Source organism: Schistocerca serialis, chromosome 11 (genome assembly GCF_023864345.2).
Source record: "Schistocerca serialis cubense isolate TAMUIC-IGC-003099 chromosome 11, iqSchSeri2.2, whole genome shotgun sequence".
Classification (NCBI taxonomy): Eukaryota; Metazoa; Arthropoda; class Insecta; order Orthoptera; family Acrididae; genus Schistocerca; species Schistocerca serialis.
The window spans coordinates 41562196-41590012 of record NC_064648.1 but is presented as its reverse complement, the minus strand read 5'-3'; the positions used below and the strand labels follow the sequence as shown (position 1 = coordinate 41590012).

Here is a 27817-nt window from a genome sequence, read left to right as displayed (position 1 = left end):
GAATTTTGCATTTTCACCTTTCAGGATCACAAGGTAACGTTTTTCTCATACCATGAAGGGCAGGCTCATAAATGACCCAATGAAGTCTCCTCATTGATTATCACGTATTTTCAGGATAATATTCCCAAAGGGATAAAAGAGCTATGTATCTTTTCTGATGAATGCCCTCATCAAAGCAAAAACAATGCCATGGTCACATGTTTGTTAGCTGCAGCATCACCTGGGCAGTTTGAAAAGACTATAAGACTGTATATTATTTCTCAGAGGAGATTTGTTTCTGCCTTGTGATAGTGTTTTTGCCACAGCAAAAAATTTTTTGCAAGATTGTTCACATATACACTCCAAACAAAATCAACAGACTAATACAAAGAGCAGATTTCAATTTCCAAGTTCATCCAGTTCCAAACTACTGACACATTGATTTTAAGGCATTGGGGTCTAAGCACTATGAAGGAAATCACAGGCCAAATTACACGTGAACAGAAAGTGACCCACAACTGTCGCAGTATATGATGTATGAATTGTGTGCTAATCTGGTTTGCTGAAAGCATATCAGTGGATCAATGGCTTGCAGCAAGATTTTTTGTTAGGGGATCCTGTGGGGTCAATGCCTGAACTATTAAATACTTCTGCATATAAAAGAACACTTCCAATAAATGTGAAAAAGACATTAGGAACCTGATTCTATATATAACAGACAACAAATTAGACTGCTACATCAAACTATGTGAACAACTTACAAATGCTCTGAATGAGCATGAAGAAGACTTTTGATGATTAACAGCTTTTATGTTCTGCACTGTTCTAAACTTAAAAGATCGTGAAATAAAAAGCAAACCAACATATGCATCATGCAGCATTTATTACTTAGATTTTTTTTTCACTTATTTACTTGACACAGCTGCAAGGTATCAATCATTCATAGAATGTTATTTTTTGTAAAAAAAAAAAAAAATCCATTAAAAATGCCATATCTCCACATCATTCACTTGAACATAATATAGGTCACATATTGTTCTGATACACAATTTTATGCTTACATTATGTTAAATATCCTACACTACACTCTAAATATAAATGAAGATATTTCGGTTTTGGAATCCAAGCAGTTTTTTCTTTATACTGAAAATTTTGTTTTGGTATATATATGGACTTTTAAATATGACTGGTTCAAACATAACTTCTTTCAATTCTATTTATGTCTCTCAATTGCCCATGATACACCCAACTACTTCATCTCACCCACAATTCCTCAGCATTCTGTACACGATTTACTCCATCGTAATTGTTTTATTTATGTTCATCTTATAACTTATCTTAAGGAGATAATCCACTCCATTCACAACATAACCATTTCTGCCCTTCACTATCCATGACAAAGTTGGAACGACGCCAGGAAAGACTGAAGTTTACATATTTTCTTTCTGAACATCAATTTCCCCTGAAAATTTCTACTCAGTTACCTTTACTGTTTGATGAATGCAGAGTTTAAATAACATATGTAATATGCTACAATACTGCCCTATTGTCAACTAATGCCTATCTTTCATGTCATTTCCCTCTTATAAATGTAACCTGCTTTCTGTAGACATTATGTGAAAACAAAACTCATCTTCCCCACTTCAGTTTCTGCTAGACATTCTATTTTCCTGTAAATAATTCATGTTAGCATTTTCCTGGTAGTTTGATATTCATCATATCTATTAAATCTACTTCCTCTGATATCCAATATTTTCGTTCTCCTTGAGGTCATAGTATTCTGCCTGTCTCATATACAAGGTGTTAGAAAAACTGTCCTATTTCTTACAGGAGATAGTACTGGGTATAACTTGTTAAGTCCAGTACAAGCCATTTTTCTTGTACTGAAAATGCCAACACACTGTTGTATAACTGTCTTCCTACTGACATTCAATGTAACATGTTCTTCGGCTGCAATGCTGCTGTTTGTCATAAAACTTACAAGATGTCTAATGTATCAGTCATTCTGCATAACCTACAAAAACATCTATATAACCTGCATAAACAAACAAGATGAGGCAAGGATTGCAGCACAATCTTGTTCATGCTTGAGAAACTAGGAGAATGGGGGGGGGGGGGGGGTGGAGACAATGCACACTCCAGTGTAATGCTTAGAAATTGAACACTGCCAAGGCTACACATCTGCACACCTCTGTTCTGCACAGCACAACTACTACATAAAGGCAGCTAAGTTAGTTTGACATTATTTCTAGGACACTACCACTCTGTCAGAATTTATTCACAGAATAATATGTATGCATCCATAGTTTGTCTAAATTAATCAGTGGCCAATATTTCATACATACCTAATCTACTTTCCTGGTTTTCAAAAATATGTTATCTCATTCATACATAACTCATTTATTCCAGCACATTTTAAAAATAAATTTCATATACTGCACAATTTTCTAACAAGGAGAGGACGCAGGTCGAGCATGGGCATAGAACCTAACAATGGTTATACCAGCTAGTGGAGGATGCAGGTCAAGCATGGGCATAGTGCCTAATAATAACCTAACAAGAAAGTTGTTCACACTGGTGGACCTTCATACAACATTTGTCATCACTGGATACAGGACAACATGACTTTATGAATGAGTCATTCAAGTTAAACCAGTAGTGCCAGTGGTAAGATACCTCAGTGGCTTCAGTTGCCAGAGGTGCAGTCATGTGTGTGTGAGTTGCATTTGCATGTGCGGGCATGCATTTATGTGTGTGTGTGTGTCATCTATTTTTGATGGCGGCCTTGCTGGCCGGAAGCTTATTTGTGATAGTCTTTTTGTCGTGCCTATCGGCTACATAACAACTTTCTTTCCATAATATTGTTATATGCCTGTTAGTTATTGTTCAGTGCTGCACTGAGTAGAACATTGTCACACAGTTGTGAATTTTGAGGTGACAGATTTACAGGAGCAATGCGTTTGGATTACATTTTGCATGAAACTCAAGAAAACCTTTTAGAGAGACACAAAAATGATGCAGGAAGCCTACAAGTGATGAGTGCTTTAGTTGTACTCAGTGTTACAAATGGTTCACATGGTTTAAAAAACGCCAGAGGACAGTTAAAGATGATACTAGTTCAGGACACCATTCAACGTCTACCAACAACATTTCTGACAGGAACATCAATGAAATTGTGTATTAATTGTAGACTGACTATCTGAGGGATTGCAGAAGAATGTAATATTTCAATGTGATCATATCATGAAATCTTGACACAGCATCTTCGAACACACTGTTGGCACCAAGTACATCCCATGGCTCATGAGCTGAGACCAGAAAGACCTTTGTGTCACAATGTGTGAAGAGCTTTTGCAGTGGACAAATGTGAAAAAGATGTTCCTTAAGAGAATTATAACTGGAGATGAGACATGGGTCTACAGTTATGATACTCAGATAAAGGTTCAATCTTCATAATGGGTTGGGACAGGTTCTCCACGACCAAAAACAGTTTGTCACATGAGGTTAAATGTCAAAGCCATGCTGATTGCTTTCTTTGACTTTGAACGATTAGTTCGTCATTAATTCATGCCACAGCAATAAACTGTTAATCAACGGTACTAGCACAACATGTTGCATCACCTGCGAGGAAATATGAGAAGGAAACAGCCTGAAATGTGACAAGACAAATCATGGCTCTTGCATCACAATAATGCATCTGCACATATCCCTGTCGGTGTGAGACTATTGCACAAAAGCGAAATCACTGTGCTATCTCATCCTCCATACCCTCAAGACATGCCCCCTGCAGACTTTTTATATTTCTAAACTTGAAAATCCCATTCAAAGGATGAAGATTTGCAATGACAGGCGAGATAAAAGAAAATTCACAGACGGCACTTTGCACGATCCAACAAGAGGGGTACACAGACTGCTTCCGGAAGTGGAAACAGCGTTGGGAGTGGTGTATCAACTGTGGAGGAGAGTATTTTGAAGGAGGCCATGCACAATAAGTAAAAGGTAACTGTAGAAAAATTATGTGGACACAGTTCTGGAACTTTTTGAACTGGCCTCATACAGTGTTAGGCAAATACTAGATTGCTAGTGGAGTAACAATTTTATTTTCATCAACGTCAACATGTGTCTCTTGTATATGAGGTGTTTCTATGAAATAACGGGAGTATTGCTGTACAACATTTTATTTCAAAAACATACATATTTAGTATTGTCATCTTCATTGTAATCTCCTCCTCTATCCTTATCATGCTCCATGTGAACTTTCCATTCATCGAAATAGTGCTGGAAGTCTCCCTCTGTGAGCTCCTTTATGATGGGTGTCACTTTTTCTTTCAGTGCTTCCACAGCATGAAATCTTAAAAATTATTCCCTTCCATGGTAGCAGATTAGTGCAGCAACCTTATTATAAGTTGACTGGGAGAGAAAAGTTATAAATAGCTGACATGGCCATATTCCATACTACCAACACTATATAATAGCAACTCACAGTAAAATTAATGCCAGGGCCATATGTCACGTTAAAATTAATACCAATGACATATGTCACATTGATAGGAACACCAGAAAAGATTATACTGGAAACGAAGAATTTATAAAGTCATCTAGAGGACAAAAAGTTAGAACAAAACTCATGTGTATAAAAATATGAGAGGTGGAATTACCTAGCTACAACAACAAAAGCAGTTATAGCAGTATACAATATGAATATGCATACATGAACATACACCCCCCCCTCCCCCCCTCCCCACAGAAGGTGCATTGCCGCTTCTTCCACTATGGTAGATAACACATAAATAATGTTGATGTAGCTGTGCTGGCTAGGAAGTTAGTTAGTGCAGAAGGAAATATTGGGTGCTGCACAGTGTGGCGTATAAGCATGGTTAAACAATCAAGGTTAAACAAAGAGAAAGGGGGGGGGGGGGAAGGTCACAGACTAACTAGCTTAAACCCAAACATCATAGAACTGAGAAAATTAAACATATTAAATACATGAATGTATTAACTTTTAATAAAATAAAGGTGTCCAACAGATACAATAAACTGGAAAAGAGGGAATTCTGAGACAATATGATTAATATTAAGGCATCGAAAAAGTACAAATAAAGAGAAGGTGTATAAAACTATATGCAAGAAAAAGTAAAAAATCACTCACATAAGGCACACAAAAGTACTAAGTAAGGCCACCTGAAAGAATGAGATCAGCTGATGGTAAAAACTAGAACAGGTGTAAGGTTATAAGTACAGGATGATTCAAAAAAACATTTACAAGCTGATATGGTAAATTGGGCATACAGGGTTCAGTAATCATAAATATTTATATCTGCTAAATGGACAACCGCTAAGGAGATGTTCAAAGTTTTGTCCAGATGCATTGAGACATGCCTCACATCAATGCTGCACTGAATGGTGCTCCCTCTCAAATATACCTCGTGTATCTCGAAGACATCCTGCTGCTGCAACAATCTTGCCCACTAGGCCCTCCGACAATGAAACAGGTGTTTCATACACAAGATACTTCGGATAACCCTATACGAAAAAGTTGACTGGGGAGAGATCAGGTGACTGTGATGGCCATGCGGCTGGCCCACCACAACCAATCTATCAGCCGGGAGAGGCTGCCTGCAGATGTGCCATCAGTTGTCTGCCTAAATGTGTGGGAGGTCCATAATGCTGAAATTAAATATGGCGACAAATAAGCATGAGACCATCATTCAGTATGTCTGGCAGAACATCTCACATAAATACAAGATATGCGAGACCATGAAATCTGTCTGGGAGGATGTACAGCCCAATTAAACAGCCTTCAAAGATGTCAGCCCACATGTTCATGGTAAATTTGCATTGTGAGGCATATGTACATGTAGCATGTGGGCTCACATCCACCCAGAATGGTAACCAAACCCTGCAGTGAGAACACAGCATCACTGGTGAAGAGGACATGCAATGTGAAGCTTTGGTCTGTAATGTATTCCTGCAGAAACCACTGTGCAAATCCCATGCAATTATTGTAGTTCCCCAGTTCCAATAGCTGGATGCGTCAGAAATGAAACAATTGCAGTCCTTTGTGGCGTACAATGTGCCAGATGGAGGACTGGGGGATATCAGTGGTGTGGGATATGCCTCATGTACTTGTTTCTGGTGTATGCTCGACCCTCTTGAGGGTCATCGGTCTCATCGGTTAAGGGAAGGATGTTGGCCGTGCCCTTTCAAAGGAACCATCCCGGCATTTGCCTTGAGCGATTTTAGGGAAATCACAGAAAACCTAAATCAGGATGGCCGGACGCGGGATTGAACCATTGTCCTCCCGAATGCGAGTCCAGTGTGCTAACCACTGCGCCACCTCACTCGGTCGACCCTTTTGATAATGCTTTCTTCTGCCCCACTTGCTTGTGTTGCTCACTGGCAACCAGTATCCAGCTTGTGCACATGGAAAGTGCCAGTTTCACATGATCGGCATATGTGGCATGTCACCTTTCTATTGGGATATTTTGCACGATAAAATCATATGGCTTTTTGTCCACTGCAGTTGACCGAGCCATAAACGAAATGCATCTCAGCCAGTTCGCAGCATGTGCAGCTAACTATGTTGATGGCAGTGCTCCCACAACATGAATGGCAATGGTATGCATGTGTATAGCAAAACCCTCTTGTGATCACAGCAAACTCTCATAGTGTTTATGACTCCCTGTTCCTTTGCAATTACTGATCCTTGTTGTATGCACGATGTGCCATGTCAGTTTGTAAACTTTTTTCTTAAACACATTATATATACAATATATGAAGATATTCAACAGAGTGAAATGATCTATGTGGGTCATCCTTACATCCTGAATTGCAGGCATTTAAAAATGACCTTAGTAACAATAAAGGTTGATATGTAAAACTCATGAAGCATAGAAAGTGAAAGCAGAAGAACTACAACTTGCTAAAAATGGACATCTTTACGAATATCTTTACTAGGGTGTTAATTCTGAATGTAGCAGTACTGGATGTTATTACGTCATAAAACTATTTGTGTGTTCTGTCTCCCGGAAAAACCGTGCTATATTGTAGGATAAGCTGCCTAAAAACAGTAAATCATAGAAACTGTACTTACAAGTACTAGTAAAATTAAATACTGCTACATTCACAATGAATGCCTTTATAAGGATAAATACGCAGCCTCCAGCATTTGTAAACTTCAATCCCCAGACTATCAAACAGCATAAATAAGACATACGAGCAGGCCCTCTAAAGCTACATTTCATGAACACTTGATGACAAAAAAAGACAGATAAAAAATGGATCCACCTTTGCTGAACATCTTGAAGCTAGTAGTCATCCACCAACCATGCTTGCTAACCTTGAGATCCTACAATATGCTTCAAAGGCAAGGAGGGTTAAACTCCCACAAGAAATTGAAAGTGGCAAATACACACACTTGAAAAGAGATCATTTACCCTGTCAGGAACAGCTCATCAAAAATCACATTTGAACAGATGCCACTTTTTAATAAGTTGTAGTTCTTTCTCTTTCACTTTCACTTTCTATGCTTCATGAGCCTTTTGGTTATTAAGGTCACTTTTAAAAGCTTACACTTCAAGATGTAGAGATAACACCCACGAAGGTGCTTTTACACTCCATTTAACAATTTTATATATTTAGAATATTACACCTGATCTCCACCTTTTTGGAGACTTGGTTTTACCATTGGCTTATTCTTTTCTTTCTGGCACCCTTACTTTGTACTTCTGTTCACCTTATTTTACTGATTTTTATTTTTGCTTGCATATACTTTCACTACACTGTCTCTCTATCTGAACTTTTTTCGTACCATAATATTAATCTTATTGTCCTGGCATTCAACCTTTTCCAGTTTACTGTATCTGTTGGATAACTTGTTTGTTTTATCAAGATTTAATACATTCAAGTATTTTACATGTTTAATCTTCCTAGTTTTAAGGTATTTGAAATTACACTAATTTGACTGCCATTCATTTTTCATTCAACCTTAATTGCTAACCATGCTTATCGCACCACACTGTGCAATGTGCTAAATTTCCTTTTGCACTAATTAACTTCCTAATCAACACAGCTACATCTATGATATTTGTGTGTCATCTACCAGAGTGGAAGGCATGGTGTCAGCATTTTGTATGGAGAATGTGTATATTCACATATGCATGGCCATATTCTCTACTGCTATAATTGGTTTTGTTGTTGTATCTAAGGTGATTCCACACCTCTTATATTCGATACAAATGTTTTCCTCTGTCTTTCTGTCATCCAAACGACTTTTTTCTATTCTTTATTTCCAGTACACTCTGTTCTGGCTTTTCTAGTGATGTGTGACACGTCGTTGGCATTAATTTTAATGTAAAATGTGGCCCTGGCATTAATTTTACTGTGTGAGTACCCAAGCTTTTATACTTTATCTCTTTTCTCAGTTCATGCTGATCTATCATCTTGGTGGTATACAATATGACCATGATGGCTATTTGTAACTTTGACCTCCCTGTGTGCTTTTGGATTATCTGATGAAGCCCTACTCAGGCGAAATGGTGTAAGAAATAAACTTAAATTTGCAACTTATATCTGCTTTTACAGTTGACTGGTATATTGTTCCTTTTAATACAGATTTGACTTTGGGGAAGAGATTACAATCACATGGAAATAGGCCAGTTGAATACGGTGGGTGGTCTTAACACTGGGATGCTATACTTAACTATAAATCTTTTAACACAATGCATTGTCTTGATGCAGAACCCATGACTTGTTCTTCCACAATATGGATAATTTTTTCTTATTTCCCCATAGAGTTCAGTAAGAGCTTCAAGGTAGCAATGCTGATTAATGGTTTGATTTTGGGGAACGCAGAGAAAATACACAATTCCATGAACATCGAAAAATAAAAATGACTATTGCTTTGAATCTTGGTTTGTTCATTCCAGATTCACCTCCTGAGGTGAAGCTAGGCCCTTCCATTGCACAAACTGTCACTTACTTTCTGGATCATAAGTGAAGATTCGTCATATGTTATCACTGTTTCCAAGAAATTAAGTTGACTTTCAATGGTATTCAAAGTGTCAGCATAAACACTTCTATGAGCTGCCTTTGGTTCAATTGTGAGAATTTTTGTCTCCATTTTCACACACACTTCTCTCACATTAAGTTGGTTACGTAAAATTTTCAGTATGCACAGTATGCATTCTTTGTCAATCTCTACATTTTCAGTAACTGATCGAATATTTAAACAGCAGTCAGACTGAATCAGATTTCCTACATTTTCAATATCTTCGTCTGTTTTTTGGAGCGCGTCTGGGGTGTGAGTAATCTTCAATGTCTTTTTGGCCATCTTGGAAACACTTGAACTGCTTAAAAACTCATGAATGAGATAAACAGTCTTCACCATACACTTCTTTTAGTAACATACTGGTTCTATTAACAGTTTTTCCAAGTCTCATGTGAAACTTCATAACAATTCATTGCTCTATTGTTACTCTTATTATTTCTGGCAAAACAAAATTCCAGTTCTTACACAAAGGCCATGGCAACACTGATTTGTCCATAGACACCAGAGATGTCACATTTGACTGAGAAGTTTTCACACTTTACACTTATTAGTTGTTCATCTTTGGTGCATATGTAGCATCAATCCCATTATTTTACAGAATGTGGTTTTACCATAAAAGGGCACTATCTCTTTTCCTAAACCTTGTACAGTTTAACTTAAGAAAACAATTAATGAGTGACATGTTGGTCAAGTAGGTCCAAAAGCATGGACTATCCATACACCTGTCTTTAATCCCTTAGATATCTGAATATGGGGAAACTAAGACATTTATGCATTCACTTCCTAACAATGATATTAAAAGACATTAATAACATTAGAGAATGTCTGTCACATGCACACGACAATTCCGGAGAGCAGTCAAGTTTCACCATCTTAGACTGTGGTTCTTTGAGAAGGAGGGATGAATGATGTTTAAGCATCTCCTTTAGTGTCAAGAGGCGCATGGTTACCAGAAGACAGAATGGCCACTATCTGAACAAGTATTTCTATTTTGTTTAGTCTTGTTTTGATCAGTACCATCCCTCTTAATGCAAAGGGCATTTGTTTTTAAACGCACTGTCCAGCTAATAGCACATGGAATAGTTTTCTGATGGTTGGTTTTCCCAATGATTGTAATAATTCTGAGAGAACACTGTATATTCCTGGCACTGTGTTTTGGTTTTCCAGTGCTTAGCCATATTCTTCTCACAGCATCATATCTCCCATCTCATCTTCAACCACTGACAGTGTTATTTCTCCAGAACAAATTAAATTAAGAGAAAACCAAGAAAACTCCAAACAAGTCCTGGCTGTCACAGCACATACTCAATCATCATTTTACGGAAGTCTAAAAACTTCAGTTGTATTCATGGTCTTAAAGCTTACGACATGGTGTAGCACGGAGAGTTCATCCTGAAGCTAACAAATGGATCCTTGAAACTTACCAGACTCATCAATAACCTAATGAAAAATCTATTCTTTAGAGGAGTTATTACAGAACATAAAACTGGTAGGTGTTTATGTATTAAAATAGACTACCACATAACTCAGTATTAGCTTTCCTTCTATTTAACCTTTACACTTCTGACACATCAGCAAAGACGCCACAGAAATGCTGTTACAATAGTAACAAAATACCTAAATGTAGGAGAACACAATCTGACATCAAATTTGGAACAGCTGACTGGATTTTATATGACATGTTGACTGCACAAATCCAGTCAAAACAGGAAGCTGTGAATTCTGCCTCAGTAATCACCTATCTGATACAAAGCTGAATGGTTCATTTTGAAATAACAAATAAACCACAGCAATTATCCAAAATACCTTGGCATTAGCTGTCATACAAGCAACTGCTACTAAGTGGACAAAATCCGAAAGCCATAGAGGATAATCAGAAAACTGGTAGGAACTTCAATGGGAGTGCAAGCTGATATCCTATGTACCACTGCACAATCCAAAAAATGCTATATATCTATGAGGAGACATCAAAAAGGAAGTTACATGTTTAATCCCCTGCTGAGACCATTGTGCAACAAGATTGGTGAATTAATATATCTAAAAACAAAGATGATGTGACTCACCACACGAAAGCATTGGTATGTTGATAGAGAGATAAACAAACACAAACACACACAAAATTCAAGCTTTCGCAACCAGCGGTTGCTTCATCAGGAAAGAGGGAAGGAGAGGGAAAAACGAAAGGATGTGGGTTTTAAGGGAGAGGGTAAGGAGTCATTCCAATCCCGGGAGTGGAAAGACTTACCTTAGGGGGAAAAAGGACAGGTATATATATACACACACACACACACACACACACACACACACACACACACACACACACACATCCGCGCATACACAGACACAAGCAGACATATGACTGAAAAACCTGACATTTATGCCATTTTAATGATAGACAGTCAACAGTTAAACAAAATAATTTCACTTTGGTTGGTTTGTGGCGGGTTGAAGGGACCAGACTACAAAGGCCATCGGTCCCTTTTTTCACGACCATGAAACACCCACAAGGAAGGAAAAAACAAGCAACAGAGATGACAAGGGACAACACAGAACAAGAAAGACATAGACAAAGACCAGAAAAGAGGAATTAAAAACACAAAGAGTGTGACAGTGGTAGGCTAACCATGGAAACAAAAAAAAAGGAAAAGCCAACCACCAAGAGACACACTAAAAACCCAATCTAAAACTGTAGGCCAAAGGCCAGACTAAACACACAAAAGAAGCAAACCCTCAGATTGAGCGATAAAAGCCCCCTGTGTGAATATAACTCAACACCAAGCCTGCCATTGCAGAATCATCCATTAAAAGTGCACGGACTGTATCAGGCAGTGCAAACATCTGCCTGAGGGCAGTTAAAAGTGGACAGTCCAACAAAATGTGGACCACTGTGATGTGATGATGCTTTCCTGCCACTGTGATGGGAACTCACCCTCAACACAGATACGGTTGAAAAGGTCTACGAGGTGTCACTGGCAGTTCACTGAGAGGTGTTTGAGCATCTGACAGTGGATGCGATCCAGCCCAGGAGCCATATTAAGGCAAGTGGAATTCCTACTCACTGAATGGAGCATTGTACGATTCGGGGTGGTGCGTATGGAATGAAAGGCTTTGATGTTTCAACTGCTCTTTCAGGGAGCAGAAAGCCAGCAGGTAATTTGTGGAAGCAGAACTCTGAGCATAATGCTCTGCTACAAGTTCTGCAATCGTGTCGGAGTCAGTACAGACTGCTCCATTCAGGGAAAGCCCAGGTATGCTGACAGGGGTCTGATAGCCATAGAGTCACCTAATCCTGGCCCAAATCTGCGATGCAGAGGTACGGATGTCAATGGTGAAGACACACCTTTTCCAGCACTTCTGCTTCCATTGGCGAATAAGGCATCGGGCTTGGGCATGGAGCTGCTTAAAGGCAATGAGGTGGTCCAGTGACGGGTTCCACTTATGACATTGGAAGGCCTGCCTGCAATTGTGAATCGCCTCAGTGATCTCTGGTGACCACCAAGGCACAGTCCTCCGCCGATGGGACCCAGAAGAACAGTCTGCTGCAGAAACGATGCCTGTGTTGACCGTGTGAACCACCACACAATGGCGTCATGAGAAAGAGGCTCAATAGTGCAATGGAGGTGAACAAGTCCCAATCAGCCTTATTAAAAGCCCATCTGGTGAGGAGCCTAGAAGAATGACGCCGTGGCAGACAAAAAGATTGGAAAGTGGTCACTACCGCACAAGTCATCATGCACATGCCAGTGGACGGATGGTAGAAGGCCAGGGCTGACCGAAAGGTTGATGGCTGAGTATGTGCCATGTGCCACACTGAAACGTGTGGAGGCACCAGTATTTAAGAGAGAAAGGCTGAGCTGTGCCAACACTTGCTCAATTACAGAGCCTCTGTCTGTTGCCACCAATCCACCCCACAAAGGCTATGGGCATTAAAGTCGCCAAGTAACAGAAAAGGTGGCAGCAGTTGGACTATCAGCACAGCCAATACATGCTGTGGGACATCGCCATCTGATGGAAGATAGAGACTGCAGACAGTAACAGGCTGAGGCATCCACACACTAACAATGACATCCTCTAAAGGTGTTTGAAGATGGACACACTCGCTGTAAAGAGAGTTAAGAACGTAGACACAGACTCCACCAGATACCCTCTCATCAGCCGCCCAATTCTTGTAACAACCCCAATAGCCATGGAGGATGGGAGTTTGCATCGCCGGAAACCAAGTTTCCTGGAGAGCAATGCAGAAGAAAACGGGAAGGCTGAAAAAATTGTCAGCGCTCAGCAAGCTGGGGGAAAAAACCACTGCAATTCCACTGGAGGATAATAGGATCGTGAGGCTGGGCAGGCATTGACCATTCAATGAGGCAATTTATGCTTCAGGGTCACCTGCTGTCACTGACTTATTGCCTCAGCAGTCCATATCTATTGTGTCTGAGCGTCCGGTGAGATCTAGGTCCTCAGCAGACATAAGAATCTCCACCCCATCCTCTCCTCAAGACGTAGAGCTTGTAGGTAGTGGTGGTGTTGGTGCCACCGCAGTGCCCTGGCTCTTGAGGGCCTTTTGCTTTTTTGGTTTCTCTCGCTGCCATTTAGGTTTGTCCCACTGGAAGAGCTTCACTGATTCAGTCTCAGGGACTGATGAGGACTATGAAGCCCTACAACCAGCTACCTGTGGTTGCTTCAGCCACTGGCGGGTGTCAAGTGAACCACTGGTAAGAACCTGGGAAGGAAGTGACCCAAGGGACCCCTTCCTATCGAGAGGAGCTGAAGAAGTTGTATGCTTCTCCGGCTCAGAAGTGGGGATGGACGTCCCAAATGGTTGGGGCACTGTTGCTCTTGAAGTTGGTGGTGCAGGAGCAACAGGAAGGGTAGTGCCCCCCAGTCAACGGGGCGGTGTAGTCTAACGGCTCAGAGAGCTGACTGGAATTCGCTGAACTGATGGGGCTATCACTGTTGTCATAGTGGTGGCATAAGAGGAAGTCATTCCCACAAGATGGAGTCATTCAAATTTCCTCTTAGCCTCAGTGTAGGTCAGTTGGTCCAAGGTCCTGTACTCCATGATTTATCTTTCTTTCTGTAAAATCCTGCAGTCTGGCGAGCAAGGTGAATGATGCTCTCTGCAGTTCACACAGATGGGAGGCAGGGCACATGGAGTATTGGGCTGTGATGGACGTCTGCAATCTCGACATGTGAGGCTGGAAGCACAGCAGGAAGACATATGGCCGAACTTCCAGCACTTAAAGCACCGCATCAGGGGATGGATATAGGGCTTGACATCAAGCGGTAGACCATCACCTTGACCTTCTCAGGCAATGTATCACCCCTGAAGGCCATGATGAAGGCACCAGTGGCAACCTGATTATCTCTCAGACCCCGATGAACATGATGGCCAAAATGAACACCTCACCACTCCAAATTGGCACGCAGATTGTCATCGGACTGCAAAAGAAGGTCCTTGTGGAATATAATGCCCTGGACCATATTTAAGCTCTCATGGGGCGTGATGCTAACAGAAACATACCCCAACTTGTCACAAGCAAGTAATGCCCGTGTTTGGGCAGAGCACGCTGTTTTTATTAAAACTGCCCCAGAGTGCATTTTGGACAAGCCCTCCACCTCCCCAAACTTGTCCTCCAAATGCTCTACAAAGAACTGAGGCTTCGTCGACATGACAGACTCATCATCAGCTCTCGTACAAAGCAGGTAGCAAGGTGAATAAGTCTCACTGCCATCCTTAGTCTTTCACACCTCCCATGGTGTGGCCAGGGAGGGGAATGATTTGGGGTCATACTTCTGAGCATTAAATTGAGCCCTGGAATGCTTAGAGACTGCTGGTGGCTAGTCACAAGCAAGAGATGATGTACCACGCTTCATTGCAGGTCATCCGCCCTGATGCCACCCATTCCGACTGAGGGCCCTCCCCATGGGCACCACTCAGCCTCGGCAAGGGCCATCTGGCAACATGGCCATTGCTGGGAGTCCCAATGCCCCAGGGAGATAGGCATCTACTCCTTGGCATAAGTGGGAAGTTAACAGCACAGACATCAGCAGAGCATTCCCTGTGTTGTCAGGGGGCTACAACCAACAGGATACATGGTGGCCCCACCACAACAGACTGGCTACCATGAAGGATATCAGGTGCAAAGAAGTCCACGGCTGTCATCGGCGCAGAAACAACACTGCATAGTGCATGGGGAAACCACACCCAGGAATGTATCCTCACTCAAGAGATGGAGAATGAACATGTCTACAATGTAACGATGAGAAAGGGCGCTAAAGATCTCAACACACTATGGATACGATGGACCATGTAAGACACCCTTCCCCAATTGGCTCACCCTTCAGAAAAATTTGGAAATGTGGCAGTCTAACACTACAGGGGACCACAACATAAAGGCCGAAACGTGTGAGACTCCTTTCAGTCGCCTCTTTCAACAGGCAGGAATACTGCAGGCCTATCCTAAGCCCCAGACAAAGGGGGAGGGGGGGGGGGATTTCACTTCCAAATGTGTATATTAACTATCATTCCCACCTTTTTAGCTGAAAAATTAATATATATTAGGTTTGAAATTCAACATTTTGGAAAATCCTTCCTTCACCACTCTCTACATAGCCATGTGGTCAATGTCAGCCAGCCTATCATTAATATTTTAGCAGCAATTTTCATGCAGTCAGTCAGTATTCATTCAGGATTCATTGACAAAAGGTCATAAAATCACTTGAACAAACATCAAGCAATGTTCACAGAATCAGTCTACACCCAGAGTTACACCTGCACAGTTATGTAATAGTCTAATGTTTCTTCCAATATATGCAGTTAACCAGAATGAGATTTTCACTCTGCAGCGGAGTGTGCGCTGATATGAAACTTCCTGGCAGATTAAAACTGTGTGCCGGACCGAGACTCGAACTCGGGACCTTTGCCTTTCGTGGGCTAGTGCTCTACCAACTGAGCACCCAAGCACGACTCACGCCCCATCCTCACAGTTTTACTTCTACCAGTACCTCGTCTCCTACCTTCCAAACTTTACAGAAGCTCTCCTGCGAACCTTGCCGCAAAGGGCAAAGGTCCCGAGTTCGAGTCTCGGTCCGGCACACAGTTTTAATCTGCCACGAAGTTTCATATCAGCGCACACTTTACTGCAGAGTGAAAATCTCATCCTGGAAACATCCCACAGGCTGTGACTAAGCCATGTCTCCGCAATATCCTTTCTTTCAGGAGTGCTAGTTCTGCAAGGTTCGCAGGAGAGCTTCTGTAAAGTTTGGAAGGTAGGAGACGAGGTACTGGTAGAAGTAAAACTGTGAGGACGGGGCGTGAGTCGTGCTTGGGCAGCTCAGTTGGTAGAGCACTAGCCCGTGAAAGGCAACTGTCCCGAGTTCGAGTCTCGGTCTGGCACACAGATTTAATCTGCCAGGAAGTTTCATATGCAGTTAAGATTGAACATTCATTGAGCATGGACCTTGGATTTCAGCCACTTGACTGTAGCATTTAGACTCCTCACTGTCTTTGTGGATTACTAATGTGTTATGAGATCTTGCTGATCATTGTCAATGTCACTAGTCACAATAAGTGTGCAAAATTAATTTCAGTGATACAGGCCAGAGTTGCCATAAAATGAAAATCCAAAGAAGATGAAGAAAGCTATTTCAGTTCACTGATCAGATATCTCAAATTTCTACCTTCTTTTATTATATAAAAAGTTCTATTGTTGTCAATCAACAATAGGATGCTATTCATGCCCAAACAATTTTGAATGCAGACTTATAATCCAACATTAGTCGATTTAATATTCTTGCCTACTGCTAAAAATATGCTATTTATTACTCCAAGCACATTTTCTTTTCAGTAAACACTTGAGATTTTCCTCAAAAGGATCATTCCCATCAATTTCTGACTCAAGCCCTCTCTCAATGCTGTGCATTATCCATCAGTTTCTGACTTAAGCCTTAAGGCTTCTCTCATTGCTGTGCATTATGTTGGTTCTATACTTTTAATTCTTTTTCAAACTCTACAAATGACGAATACCTCATGCACACACTATATATTAGTTTGAAATAAATCTTGTGAATAAGCTACAGAATGTAGAACACAATCATCTCTGACAATTCCTTACTTTACATGAAAGTTGTAACACAGTCCAGACCCTGTTTTAAGCTCAACCTGGAGGTTGCTATGAACACTGAATTTTTTACTAGGCATTTTCCCGCTGGGAGTTGCCCTTCCCCTCATTTGACCTATGAATGGGCTTCAGCAAGTATACAATACTCATGCAATAAAACACTAAATCACTGTTTGTAATGCTCAATGAATTATACAAAGACACTTCCCTATGTAAAATATAGTAATCAAACATCTTCAACTATCCAAAAAGATCTGCTTCCCAAGGCCCCCCCCTCCCCCTCCCTCTCCCTCTCCACACACAGAAACACCACAATAGTTTTTAGCAAAATTAGCACCACAATGAACAGAAACAAAATGATGAACAACTGGGCACCTCTCTATGAATATGACAATGCAGGTATCTGCTCAAGTCCTGTTTTGTTAACCATGTGTGAAAACAGATGTGAGCAAAATAGACAGAAAAGTGAAAAAACTGTGTATACAATCACAACAGAAAACAAAAAGCCACCAGAGTTGCACAACTAGATGAAAAACATAAGCACAGTGCACACACAGCCACTAATCATGAAGAAGTATTTCAGAATAAGTAAATTTCTTTACATCTACCTTACAGACAGGCATACTGTCAAAATAATGAAAAGACATAAACCAGACTGACCTGTAGAAACTAATTTTCACAAGTGATGTAACACCATGTGAGGAAAAAAAAATGCTGTTATAGTTTTTATGCCTCATGCAGAAAAACAACCATAAACTTTGTATGATTTTTGAATAAATAAATCGAGGCCTGCATAAGATGACACATGTGTCAAAACAGTCTGAGTAAACAGAAAAAGAGACAGATGGTGTTTTGCATATAGTGGAGTTTAAAAACATATATTTAATGCAACAACATGGAAAAATGTTAATGTGAGTTTCCAACCACAGAAAGTTGTTTCTAAAGCTAAGAAACACCTCAATTACAAGATGAACAGTGGACCTGCATCTCTGAACAACAAAGAACCACAAGTTAAATATACAGACAAGAGATGTGAATCTGAGAATCTGCTGGTAAATGATCAGTTTTATAAACTACACATAGATGTCAAACATGTAGATGGAAACCTTAAAACCAACTTAACACTTATTTTTGTTGGTTCTTTTCATTTTAGATCATTACTTTAAACTGCAACTTTTTTACACAGTTATTGTTATGTTACATCATATAAAGTACTACATAAATAGAGTTAAGAATGAAAAATACGATCATGTAGATAATAGCCACGGTAATGTTCAATTATTTTCAGACATGAGACCAAGTTACAAAAAGCAATAAATAAGAAAATATATAATACGTTTGTAGTAACAGAAGGAAATAAAATACCTCTTGCTCTTCTCCCCGAAGTGGATCTCGCTCAAGAACACGAGCCAAAGTGGATGCATCAGTCTAGAACAAATGTACATCTTATAAATAAACAAGTACACAAAGAGATACTTTATTTCAATCAGTTACATCATAGTGGACAAAATACACAAGTTTTGCTACAATTCCAATTTTTCTTGCTTTCTTTTGACTTTTCTACCTTTCTTTCTCTTCCCAGGAGACCTGCCAATCATATATTTGTATACTACTTCACAAAACTGAGAGGTAATTTGTGGCTCAGTTCTTTTTTGTTGGAAAAAGGAAGTTTACAGTTAAACCATCCTCATACCTACAGATACATATATCTCATCTATCCCTACACTATTCTCTGTCTGTTGCCGCTGCTGTGTGTGTGTGTGTGTGTGTGTGTGTGTGTGTGTGTGTGTGAGAGAGAGAGAGAGAGAGAGAGAGAGAGAGAGAGAGAGAGAGAGAGAGAGAAGCAATACCCAGCGAACCATTATGAATAAACGGTGTACCAGCATTTTTTGTTATTGAGATTATAGGTTTATGTTTTATGAACATGGGTACACAAAGAAAGCATTGTACACAACATACAAATACTTTCTCAATTGGACCCATCTGTGACAATATTGCTGAATGTAGGCATTAACTAACTATTAATTGTTTACCTTTCTGTACTTGGGTGACACATCAAAAACCATTGTCCCAGTGTGTTGAATTCTGTGAACCAATAAACAAAATAACTCCAAACTACAGCAAAGAAATCCTGTTGAGAATAAAGAACACCTTACAATGAAGCCTTTCAACTTAGATTTTAGTATCTGAGATTTGTCCATCAGTTTTCGAAATTCTTCTGTACACATTCTGAAAAATAAGAATCCTGCAGAGTACCACACACCTCTCTGTGCAGCAAACACGGAAATGTTACACAAGTGCAGACTGTCTGCACTTCCCTCCATTACCAACTAGATGACTCCTTGATGGTTCAGGATGTCTCCAATCAAACAAAGTCTTCTTTTAGACAAATTGATCTATAAAATATTTCCCCAATTTGATTCAGTACTGCCTCATTAATTACCCAATTACACAGTGACTCTTTAGCATTCTCCTGTTGCACCAGTTTTCACAAGCTTCTTATCCCAGCTGTTTACAATCTAAGTCTCACTTTTGTAAAATGCCACACTATGGACAAATACGTTTCAAAGACTTCTTCACATTTAAATTCATATTTACTGTTAAAAATTCTCTTTTCCAGAAATTCATTTCCTAACCTAATTCATTCCGTAATACATGATTTGATTCAACTACATACCATTACCTTTCTTTTGTTTTTATTCATAGTCATTTAACATCATTTGAAAATATTATACACTCTGTTAAACTGTTCCTCCAATTCTTTTTCCATCTCTCACAGATTAATGAAGTCATCAGCATATCTCAAAGATATTATTTCTCCTCCTCAAACTATAATCCGCTTTCAGAATGTCTTGTTGGGTTCCTTCACAGCTTGATTGTATGTACAGACAGCATAACATCAGGGATAGGCTACAATCCAGTTCCAGTTCCTTTGCAGTTAAATAGTTTATTACAGTAAAAACACTGCCAAAACATTTATACAAATTTACAATTGCTATGGAGATATGTTTGCTTCTTTGTGTATCTTCTAAGACAGGACATAGGATCAGTATTGTCTCCAGTGCTCCCACATTTCTCTGGATCACAAAGTCACATTCCTAAAGGTCAGTTTCTACTATTTTTCCCTCATTCTTCTGAAAATAATGCACATCAGCATTTTGCAACCCTGACTTATTGAACTGATGGTTCCATAATCTATGTGCCCGTTAACATCCTCATCCTGTAGAATTCAATTTACACTGCTGGAAAAAAATTTCAGCACCCTAAAGGAAAAGGTCATTTTATTGACAAGCAAGGTGGCAAGTAGTTGTAGGACTATATGATGACAAAGTAAGACTAAATGAAATATATATGTTACAATAAAGGTGCCCAGTCACACCATTACAGTGTCTTGCAGCAACACTGGCATGTATTCTCGCATGCAAACAATCATAAAGGATCTGAATGACATCATGCAATAGACTGTCCCAACCTCTTGTGCCTTTTATTGCAATCTGGCAATGGAACAGGAGTTTTGTTAATGAAGATAATAAACACAAGTACCTCAATTAATCTCGCTACTGCATGACAGGACTTATGTACCCTGACTAGTAGATGAGGCCATTATCGTTTAACAATTGTTAAAATTTGTAAAGAGGGATATTTTATTCATTTCTATTGTAATACAAGCAACCTACTTTACTTTTTGTTAGTGTAACCCATGATGAAAACCTAGTCATTATCACTTGTTATTCTGGTCATTATCATTTGCCATTCTAGCTCCTTTGCTGTTTCACAGGGAACACAAAATAGTTTTACTTCAAAAGTATATCATTTTAAAGAGTGCTAATAAAGATATTCGTAAATTATCATCAGTGTTCTAATACAAGAGAGTTAATGCATAAAGTTCACAAGTATCTGTTGTTTTTACAATAACTGTATTCTCAAAAAGAGGCACTATACTGATACTTCTCAACACTTACCTAAACTTCAAACTGGCACTGATTAGGAGCCTTGCAGAGCACGATTTAAGTCATTTCACAGCTAACTAACTTTGTAAATCAGCCCTTAGCTTTAAGACATAATCACTGTGTATCATCTGTTTATGGCTCTCAGCTCTTACAAGCTGTTCAAGTGTTGCAGAGACATGATTGTGCCTGTCTCTCAAGCAGACCACCTGCTGAATCACTCCCTGGTCACTCCCTCACTCCAACTGCATTGTCAGGGATGACTGCAGACCTCAGCACAGGCCACTACACTATTATACTACTACTGACATGTCCCCTGCACTAAATTGTGAGACCTCTCACAACCATCTTGAAAAGAAATTAATTATAGTCTACTCTTAGTATCTAAGTACCTCATCTGCGCACCCCATGCCTAAATGGAAGATTGTGACAAACCGTAGACATTGTAGACACTACTTCCATGGAAGAGGGAAGGATGTGAAAACCATCATCAGTCTAGCAAATAACAGAGATAATTTATTACCAATTTAAATTTTTTTCTTCACATCTGGGTTTACAATCACACTCTTGCATGACCTATGCAACAGGATGTGAACCTAGATGGGATTAGTTCCTGTTAGGATTGCTGACAGGTAAAGTTTATCCATATGCCATTTTTTGGCAGCTAATAGGATGCAAGGGAAGAGAACTACACTTGCTATTCACAGAGGGATGGACAGAGTAGTGATCAGGAGGAGCTCTCTCTCTCTCTCTCTCTCTCTCTCTCTCTCTCTCTCTCTCTCTCTCTCTCTACTTGACTCTGGTCGCAGCCTAAAGTGTCCCTCACACTCTACATCTTGAGCTTTGTCCATCACTGATCGACTATATGGCCCATTCGATTGAATGGTACCTGGTATGCCACCTTTAGGGCACACCCTTTGTGTCCCATATGAACATACTTTACCATTACCTCCTAATCTTTATTTTTCAGTTATATTGGACATCCACACACTTGACAAGCCTGGTACCTATAACAATTGGCATCAGTTAAAATAGGTTGCTATCCCCATGAACCATGGACCTTGCTGTTGGTGGGGAGGCTTGCATGCCTCAGCAATACAGATGGCCGTACCGTAGGTGCAACCACAACAGAGGGGGTATCTGTTGAGAGGTCAGACAAACATGTGGTTCCTGAAGAGGGGCAGCAGCCTTTTCAGTAGTTGCAGGGGCAACAGTCTGGATGATTGACTGATCTGGCCTTGCAACACTAACCAAAACAGCATTGCTGTGCTGGTACTGTGAACGGCTGAAAGCAAGGGGAAACTACAGCCGTAATTTTTCCCGAGGGCATGCAGCTTTACTGTATGGTTAAATGATGATGGCGTCCTCTTGGGTAAAATATTACGGAGGTAAAATAGTCCCCCATTTGGACCCCCAGGCGGGGGCTACTCAAGAGGACATCGTTATCTGGAGAAAGAAAACTGGCGTTCTACGGATCAGAGCATGGATTGTCAGAACCCTTAATCGGGCAGGTAGGTTAGTAAATTTAAAAAGGGTAATGGATAGGTTGAAGTTAGATATAGTGGGAATTAGTGAAGTTCGGTGGCAGGAGGAACAAGACTTTTTGTCAGGTGAACACAGAGTTATAAATATAAAATCAAATAGGGGTAATGCAGGAGTAGGTTTAATAGTGAATAAAAAATAGGAGTGTGGATAAGCTACTACAAACAGCATAGTGAACACATTATTGTGGCCAAGATGGACACGAAGCCCATGCCTACTACAGTAGTACAAGTTTATATGCCAACTAGCTCTGCAAGTGATGAAGAAATTGATGGAATGTATGATGAGATAAAAGAAATTATTCAGGTAGTGAAGGGAGACGAAAATTTAATAGTCATGGGTGACTGGAATTCGAGAGTAGGAAAAGGGAGAGAAGGAAACATAGTGGGTGAATATGGATTGGGGGAGAGAAATGAAAGAGGAAGCCGCCTGGTAGAATTTTGCACAGAGCATAACTTAATCATAGCTAACACTTGGTTCAAGAATCATAAAAGAAGGTTATATACATGGAAGAATCCTGGAGATACTAGAAGGTATCAGATAGATTATATAATGGTAAGACAGAGATTTAGGAACCAGGTTTTAAATTCTAAGACATTTCCAGGGGCAGATGTGGACTCTGACCGCAATTTATTGGTTATGAACTGTAGCTTAAAACTAAAGAAACTGCAAAAAGGTGGGAATTTAAGGAGATGGGACCCGGATAAACTGACTAAACCAGAGGTTGCACAGAGTTTCAGGGAGAGCATAAGGGAACAATTGATAGGAATGGGGGAAAGAAATACTGTAGAAGAAGAATGGGTAGCTCTGAGGGATGAAGTAGTGAAGGCAGCAGAGGATCAAGTAGGTAAAAAGACGAGGGCTAGTAGAAATCCTTGGGTAACAGAAGAAATATTTAATTTAATTGATGAAGGGGAGAAAATATAAAAACGCAGTAAATGAAACAGGCAAAAGGGAATACAAACGTCTCACAAATGAGATTGACAGGAAGTGCAAAATGGCTAAGCATGGATGGCTAGAGGACAAATGTAAGGATGTAGAGGCCTATCTGTGTAGAGGCAAGATAGATACTGCCTACAGGAAAATTAGAGAGACCTTTGGAGAAAAGAGAGCCACCTGTATGAATATCAAGAGCTCAGATGGAAACCCAGTTCTAAGCAAAGAAGGGAAAGCAGAAAGGTGGAAGGAGTATACAGAGGGTCTATACAATGGCGATGTACTTGAGGACAATATTATGGAAATGGAAGAGGATGTAGATGAAGATAATATGGGAGATACAATACTGCGTGAAGAGTTTGACAGAGCACTGAAAGACCTGAGTCAAAACAAGGTCCCGGAAGTAGACAACATTCCATTGAAACTACTGACGGCCTTGGGAGAGCCAGTCCTGACAAAACTCTACCATCTGGTGAGCAAGATGAATGAGACAGGCGAAATACTCTCAGACTTCAAGAAGAATATAATAATTCCAATCCCAAAGAAAGCAGGTGTTGACAGATGTGAAAATTACCGAACTATCAGTTTAATGAGTCACAGCTGCAAAATACTAACGCGAATTCTTTACAGACGAATGGAAAAACTGGTAGAAGCTGACCTCGGCGAAGATCAGTTTGGATTCCGCAGAACTATTGGAACACGGAAGGCAATGCTGACCCTACGACTTATCTTAGAAAATAGATTAAGGAAAGGCAAACCTACATTTCTAGCATTTGTAGACTTAGAGAAAGCTTTTGACAATGTTGACTGGAATAGTCTCTTTCAAATTCTAAAGGTGGCAGGGGTAAAATACAGGGAGCAAAGGGCTATTTACAATTTTTACAGAAACCACATGGCAGTTATAAGAGTCGAGGGGCATGAAAGGGAAGCAGCGGTTGGGAAGGTAGTGAGACAGGGTTGTAGCCTGTCCCCGATGTTACTCAATCTGTATATTGAGCAAGCAGTAAAGGAAACAAAAGACATTGTAATTCTGTCAGAGACAGCAAAGGACTTGGAAGAGCAGTTGAACAGAATGGACAGTGTCTTGAAAGGAGGATATAAGATGAACATCAACAAAAGCAAAATGAGGATAAGGGAATGTAGTCGGGTGATGCTGAGGGAATTAGATTAGGAAATGAGACACTTAAAGTAGTAAAGGAGTTTTGCTATTTGGGGAGCAAAATAACTGATGATGGTCGAAGTAGAGAGGATATAAAATGTAGACTGGCAATGGCAAGGAAAGCATTTCTGAAGAAGAGAAATTTGTTAACATCAAGTATAGATTTAACTCTCAGGAAGTCGTTTCTGAAAGTATTTGTATGGAGTGTAGCCACGTATGGAAGTGAAACGTGGACGATAAATAGTTTGGACAAGAAGAAAATAGAAGCTTTCGAAATGTGGTGCTACAGAAGAATGCTGAAAATTAGATGGGTAGATCACATAACTAATGAGGAGGTATTGAATATAATTGGGGAGAAGAGGAGTTTGTGGCACAACTTGACAAGAAGAAGGGACCGGTTGGTAGGACATGTTCTGAGGCATCAAGGGATCACAAATTTAGCATTGGAGGGCAGTGTGGAGGGTAAAAATCATAGAGGGAGACCAAGAGATGAATACACTAAGCAGATTGAGAAGGATGTAGGTTGCAGCAAGTACTGGGAGATGAAGAAGCTTGCACAGGATTGAGTGGTGTGGAGAGCTGCATCAAACCAGTCTCAGCACTGAAGACAACAACAACAACAACAACAACAAAATAGGTTGCTACCTTTTGGTTTGTACAGGAGTCTACTAATTTCAATGTCTAAGTGCTGTGATTTGAATGTTCCTCCAGCCCAAGATTGTAAAAGGGTGGAGGTCAGTCCAGTACACTACGTTCAACATCTGCGCCTTGTTGGCATGACTAGTGCTTGCTGCATCAGTGCATTCCACTGCTGTAGTAGAGCAAAGTTGGGTTTGCAGCCTGCTGTGGCCTGTGAGCCAACTTTTCATGTCACAACTTCATGCTGCCGTGTGGCCTGTCCCAAGTGGCACACAGTCAGGATGCCTGGTGCACACAGAAGGCAACCTACTGGGGCCTTACTGTACAGCTCTGGGCCCTGAACCATGAACTGTCACTTTACACTGCTGTTTCTTCATCATAACCTGCTGTCACATGTCAGCCATTGCTGCCTGATGGTCTCAGGTTTATCACAATGGCTCTCGTCGCAAAGCACCAAACAGCAGTCAGGCATCATTACTTGCTAGATGCTGCAATCACACAGTTGTCACCCATCTCCTACCATCCCACATGCTGTCACCACAGGGGATACTTCACTGCGCTGTTTTTCAGCCATGAGGGTCACTGTTTTGCATCACAGCATGCCACTGTCTCAACTCACTGCATATATATATGGTTATAATAGAGGGAAACATTCCACGTAGGAAAAATATATCTAAAAACAAAGATGATGTGACTTACCAAATAAAAGTGCTGGCAGGTCGACAGACACACAAACGAACACAAACATACACACAAAATTCAAGCTTTCACAATAAACTGTTGCCTCATCAGGAAAGAGGGAAGGAGAGGGAAAGACGAAAGGATGTGGGTTTTAAGGGAGAGGGTAAGGAGTCATTCCAATCCCGGGAGCGGAAAGACTTACCTTAGGGGGAAAAAAGGTCGGGTATACACTCGCACACACACACATATCCATCCACACATATACAGACAAAAGCAGGCATATTTAAAGACAAACAGTTTGGGCAGAGACCTACCCCAGCCATGTAGTATCTGTTGTCAAGCACAAGCCACAGTGATCACTAGTGCTTCCCCAATATCGCACCAGAGTCAGTCGTCTTGTCTCAAGTAGAGCTAGATGCAGCCTCCAATACCTACAGATCTATGAGGTGTATCTAATCCTGATGCTACTGGGAGCTAAAATGGTGCCTCCCAGTTGGCACCTATTTTTTTTTTTTTTTTTTTTTTTTTTTGCTGACAACAACTGATTCCAAAACACCTTCTGTGGGTCCTCAGTTCAAAGTTCAGACCTGAGTGCCTTCTGCACTGCATCCACTTAAGCAATTGGCTGGTAGTCGCCTTTGCACCTCACAGTGTGACCAGCCTAGATTGGAGCTTGATGCTACTGTGTGCTTGGCATCAGCAGGTCTGATGCAGCCCCTTGTCTCCAAACCATGCTGACAGTTTCCTGCAGCTAACTGTATGGCCTGACATCTCCAGGTTGGTGGCCATCTCCTGCTGCCATGTGCTGAGCTAAGCAAGCACTGCAATCCAGGGTCCATGTGCACTACTAGGTTGCTGACTAATAGGCCTGTATGAAATCTGCAAAACAAATTGTGTTTTTTACTGAAACTTCCTGGCAGACTAAAATTGTGCACAGGACAGAGACTCGAAATCAGGACCTTTTCCTTTCACAGGAAAGAGCTCTGCTGACAGAGCTACTCCAACACGACTCACAACCTGTCCTCACAACTTTACTTCCACCAGTTCCTCATCTCCCATTTTCCAAACATCATGGAAGTTCTTCTGCAAAACTTGCTGGATAAGCACTTCTTGAGGAAAGGACACTGTGGAGACCCGGATTTCACATCAGTGCACACTCCACTGTAGAGTGAAAAATTCATCCCACGGCATGTGGCTAAGCTGTGTCTCTGCAACATCCTTTCTTCCAGAAATACTAGTCCTGCATTCAAAGGAGAACTTCTGTGAAATTAGGTAGGCAGGAGATGAGGTACTGGCAGAAGTAAAGCTGTGAAGATGGGTCATGAGTCATATTTTGGTAGCTTAGTCTGTATAGCACTTGCCTGAGAAAGACAAAGGTCCTGAGTCGAACTTCTGGTTCAGTACACAGTTTTAATCTGCCAGGAAGATTCATATCAGCACACACCCTGCTGCAGAGTGAAAAATTCATAATGGCAGGTTGTTATTTCCACTGCCTGTATGATTCCATGACAGCTGAGGAACTGGTTCTTCATACCTGCTGCCCTGTCTACCATCCTGCACGATAATCAAGACCTGCTACATGATAAATAACATTTGGATCTATCCTGACCCCACTACAACTGCTGTCAGAAATGACCAGTGACATGGGTTAGTGTTTTAGGCCACCAATCAACATCAGCAGCACAGTTCTGTGCTTCATGAAAAACTCACTTCCTTCAAATATTGTGCAATGGCACACATCTTTAATTCTGGTCTTCAAGTGCAGTTC

The 27817-nt window shown here is 40.6% G+C and overlaps 1 protein-coding gene across 2 annotated transcripts in view; it reads right to left on the bottom strand.

Moving 5' to 3' along the window:
- LOC126426976 (uncharacterized) overlaps positions 1-27817 on the bottom strand; it is a 141691-nt gene that overhangs the window by 57414 nt on the left and 56460 nt on the right. For both annotated transcript variants that reach the window (XM_050089133.1, XM_050089134.1), the window contains one exon: positions 18511-18573. In XM_050089133.1, coding sequence (XP_049945090.1) covers positions 18511-18573 — 63 coding nt within the window. The remainder of the gene's footprint in view (positions 1-18510; positions 18574-27817) is intronic.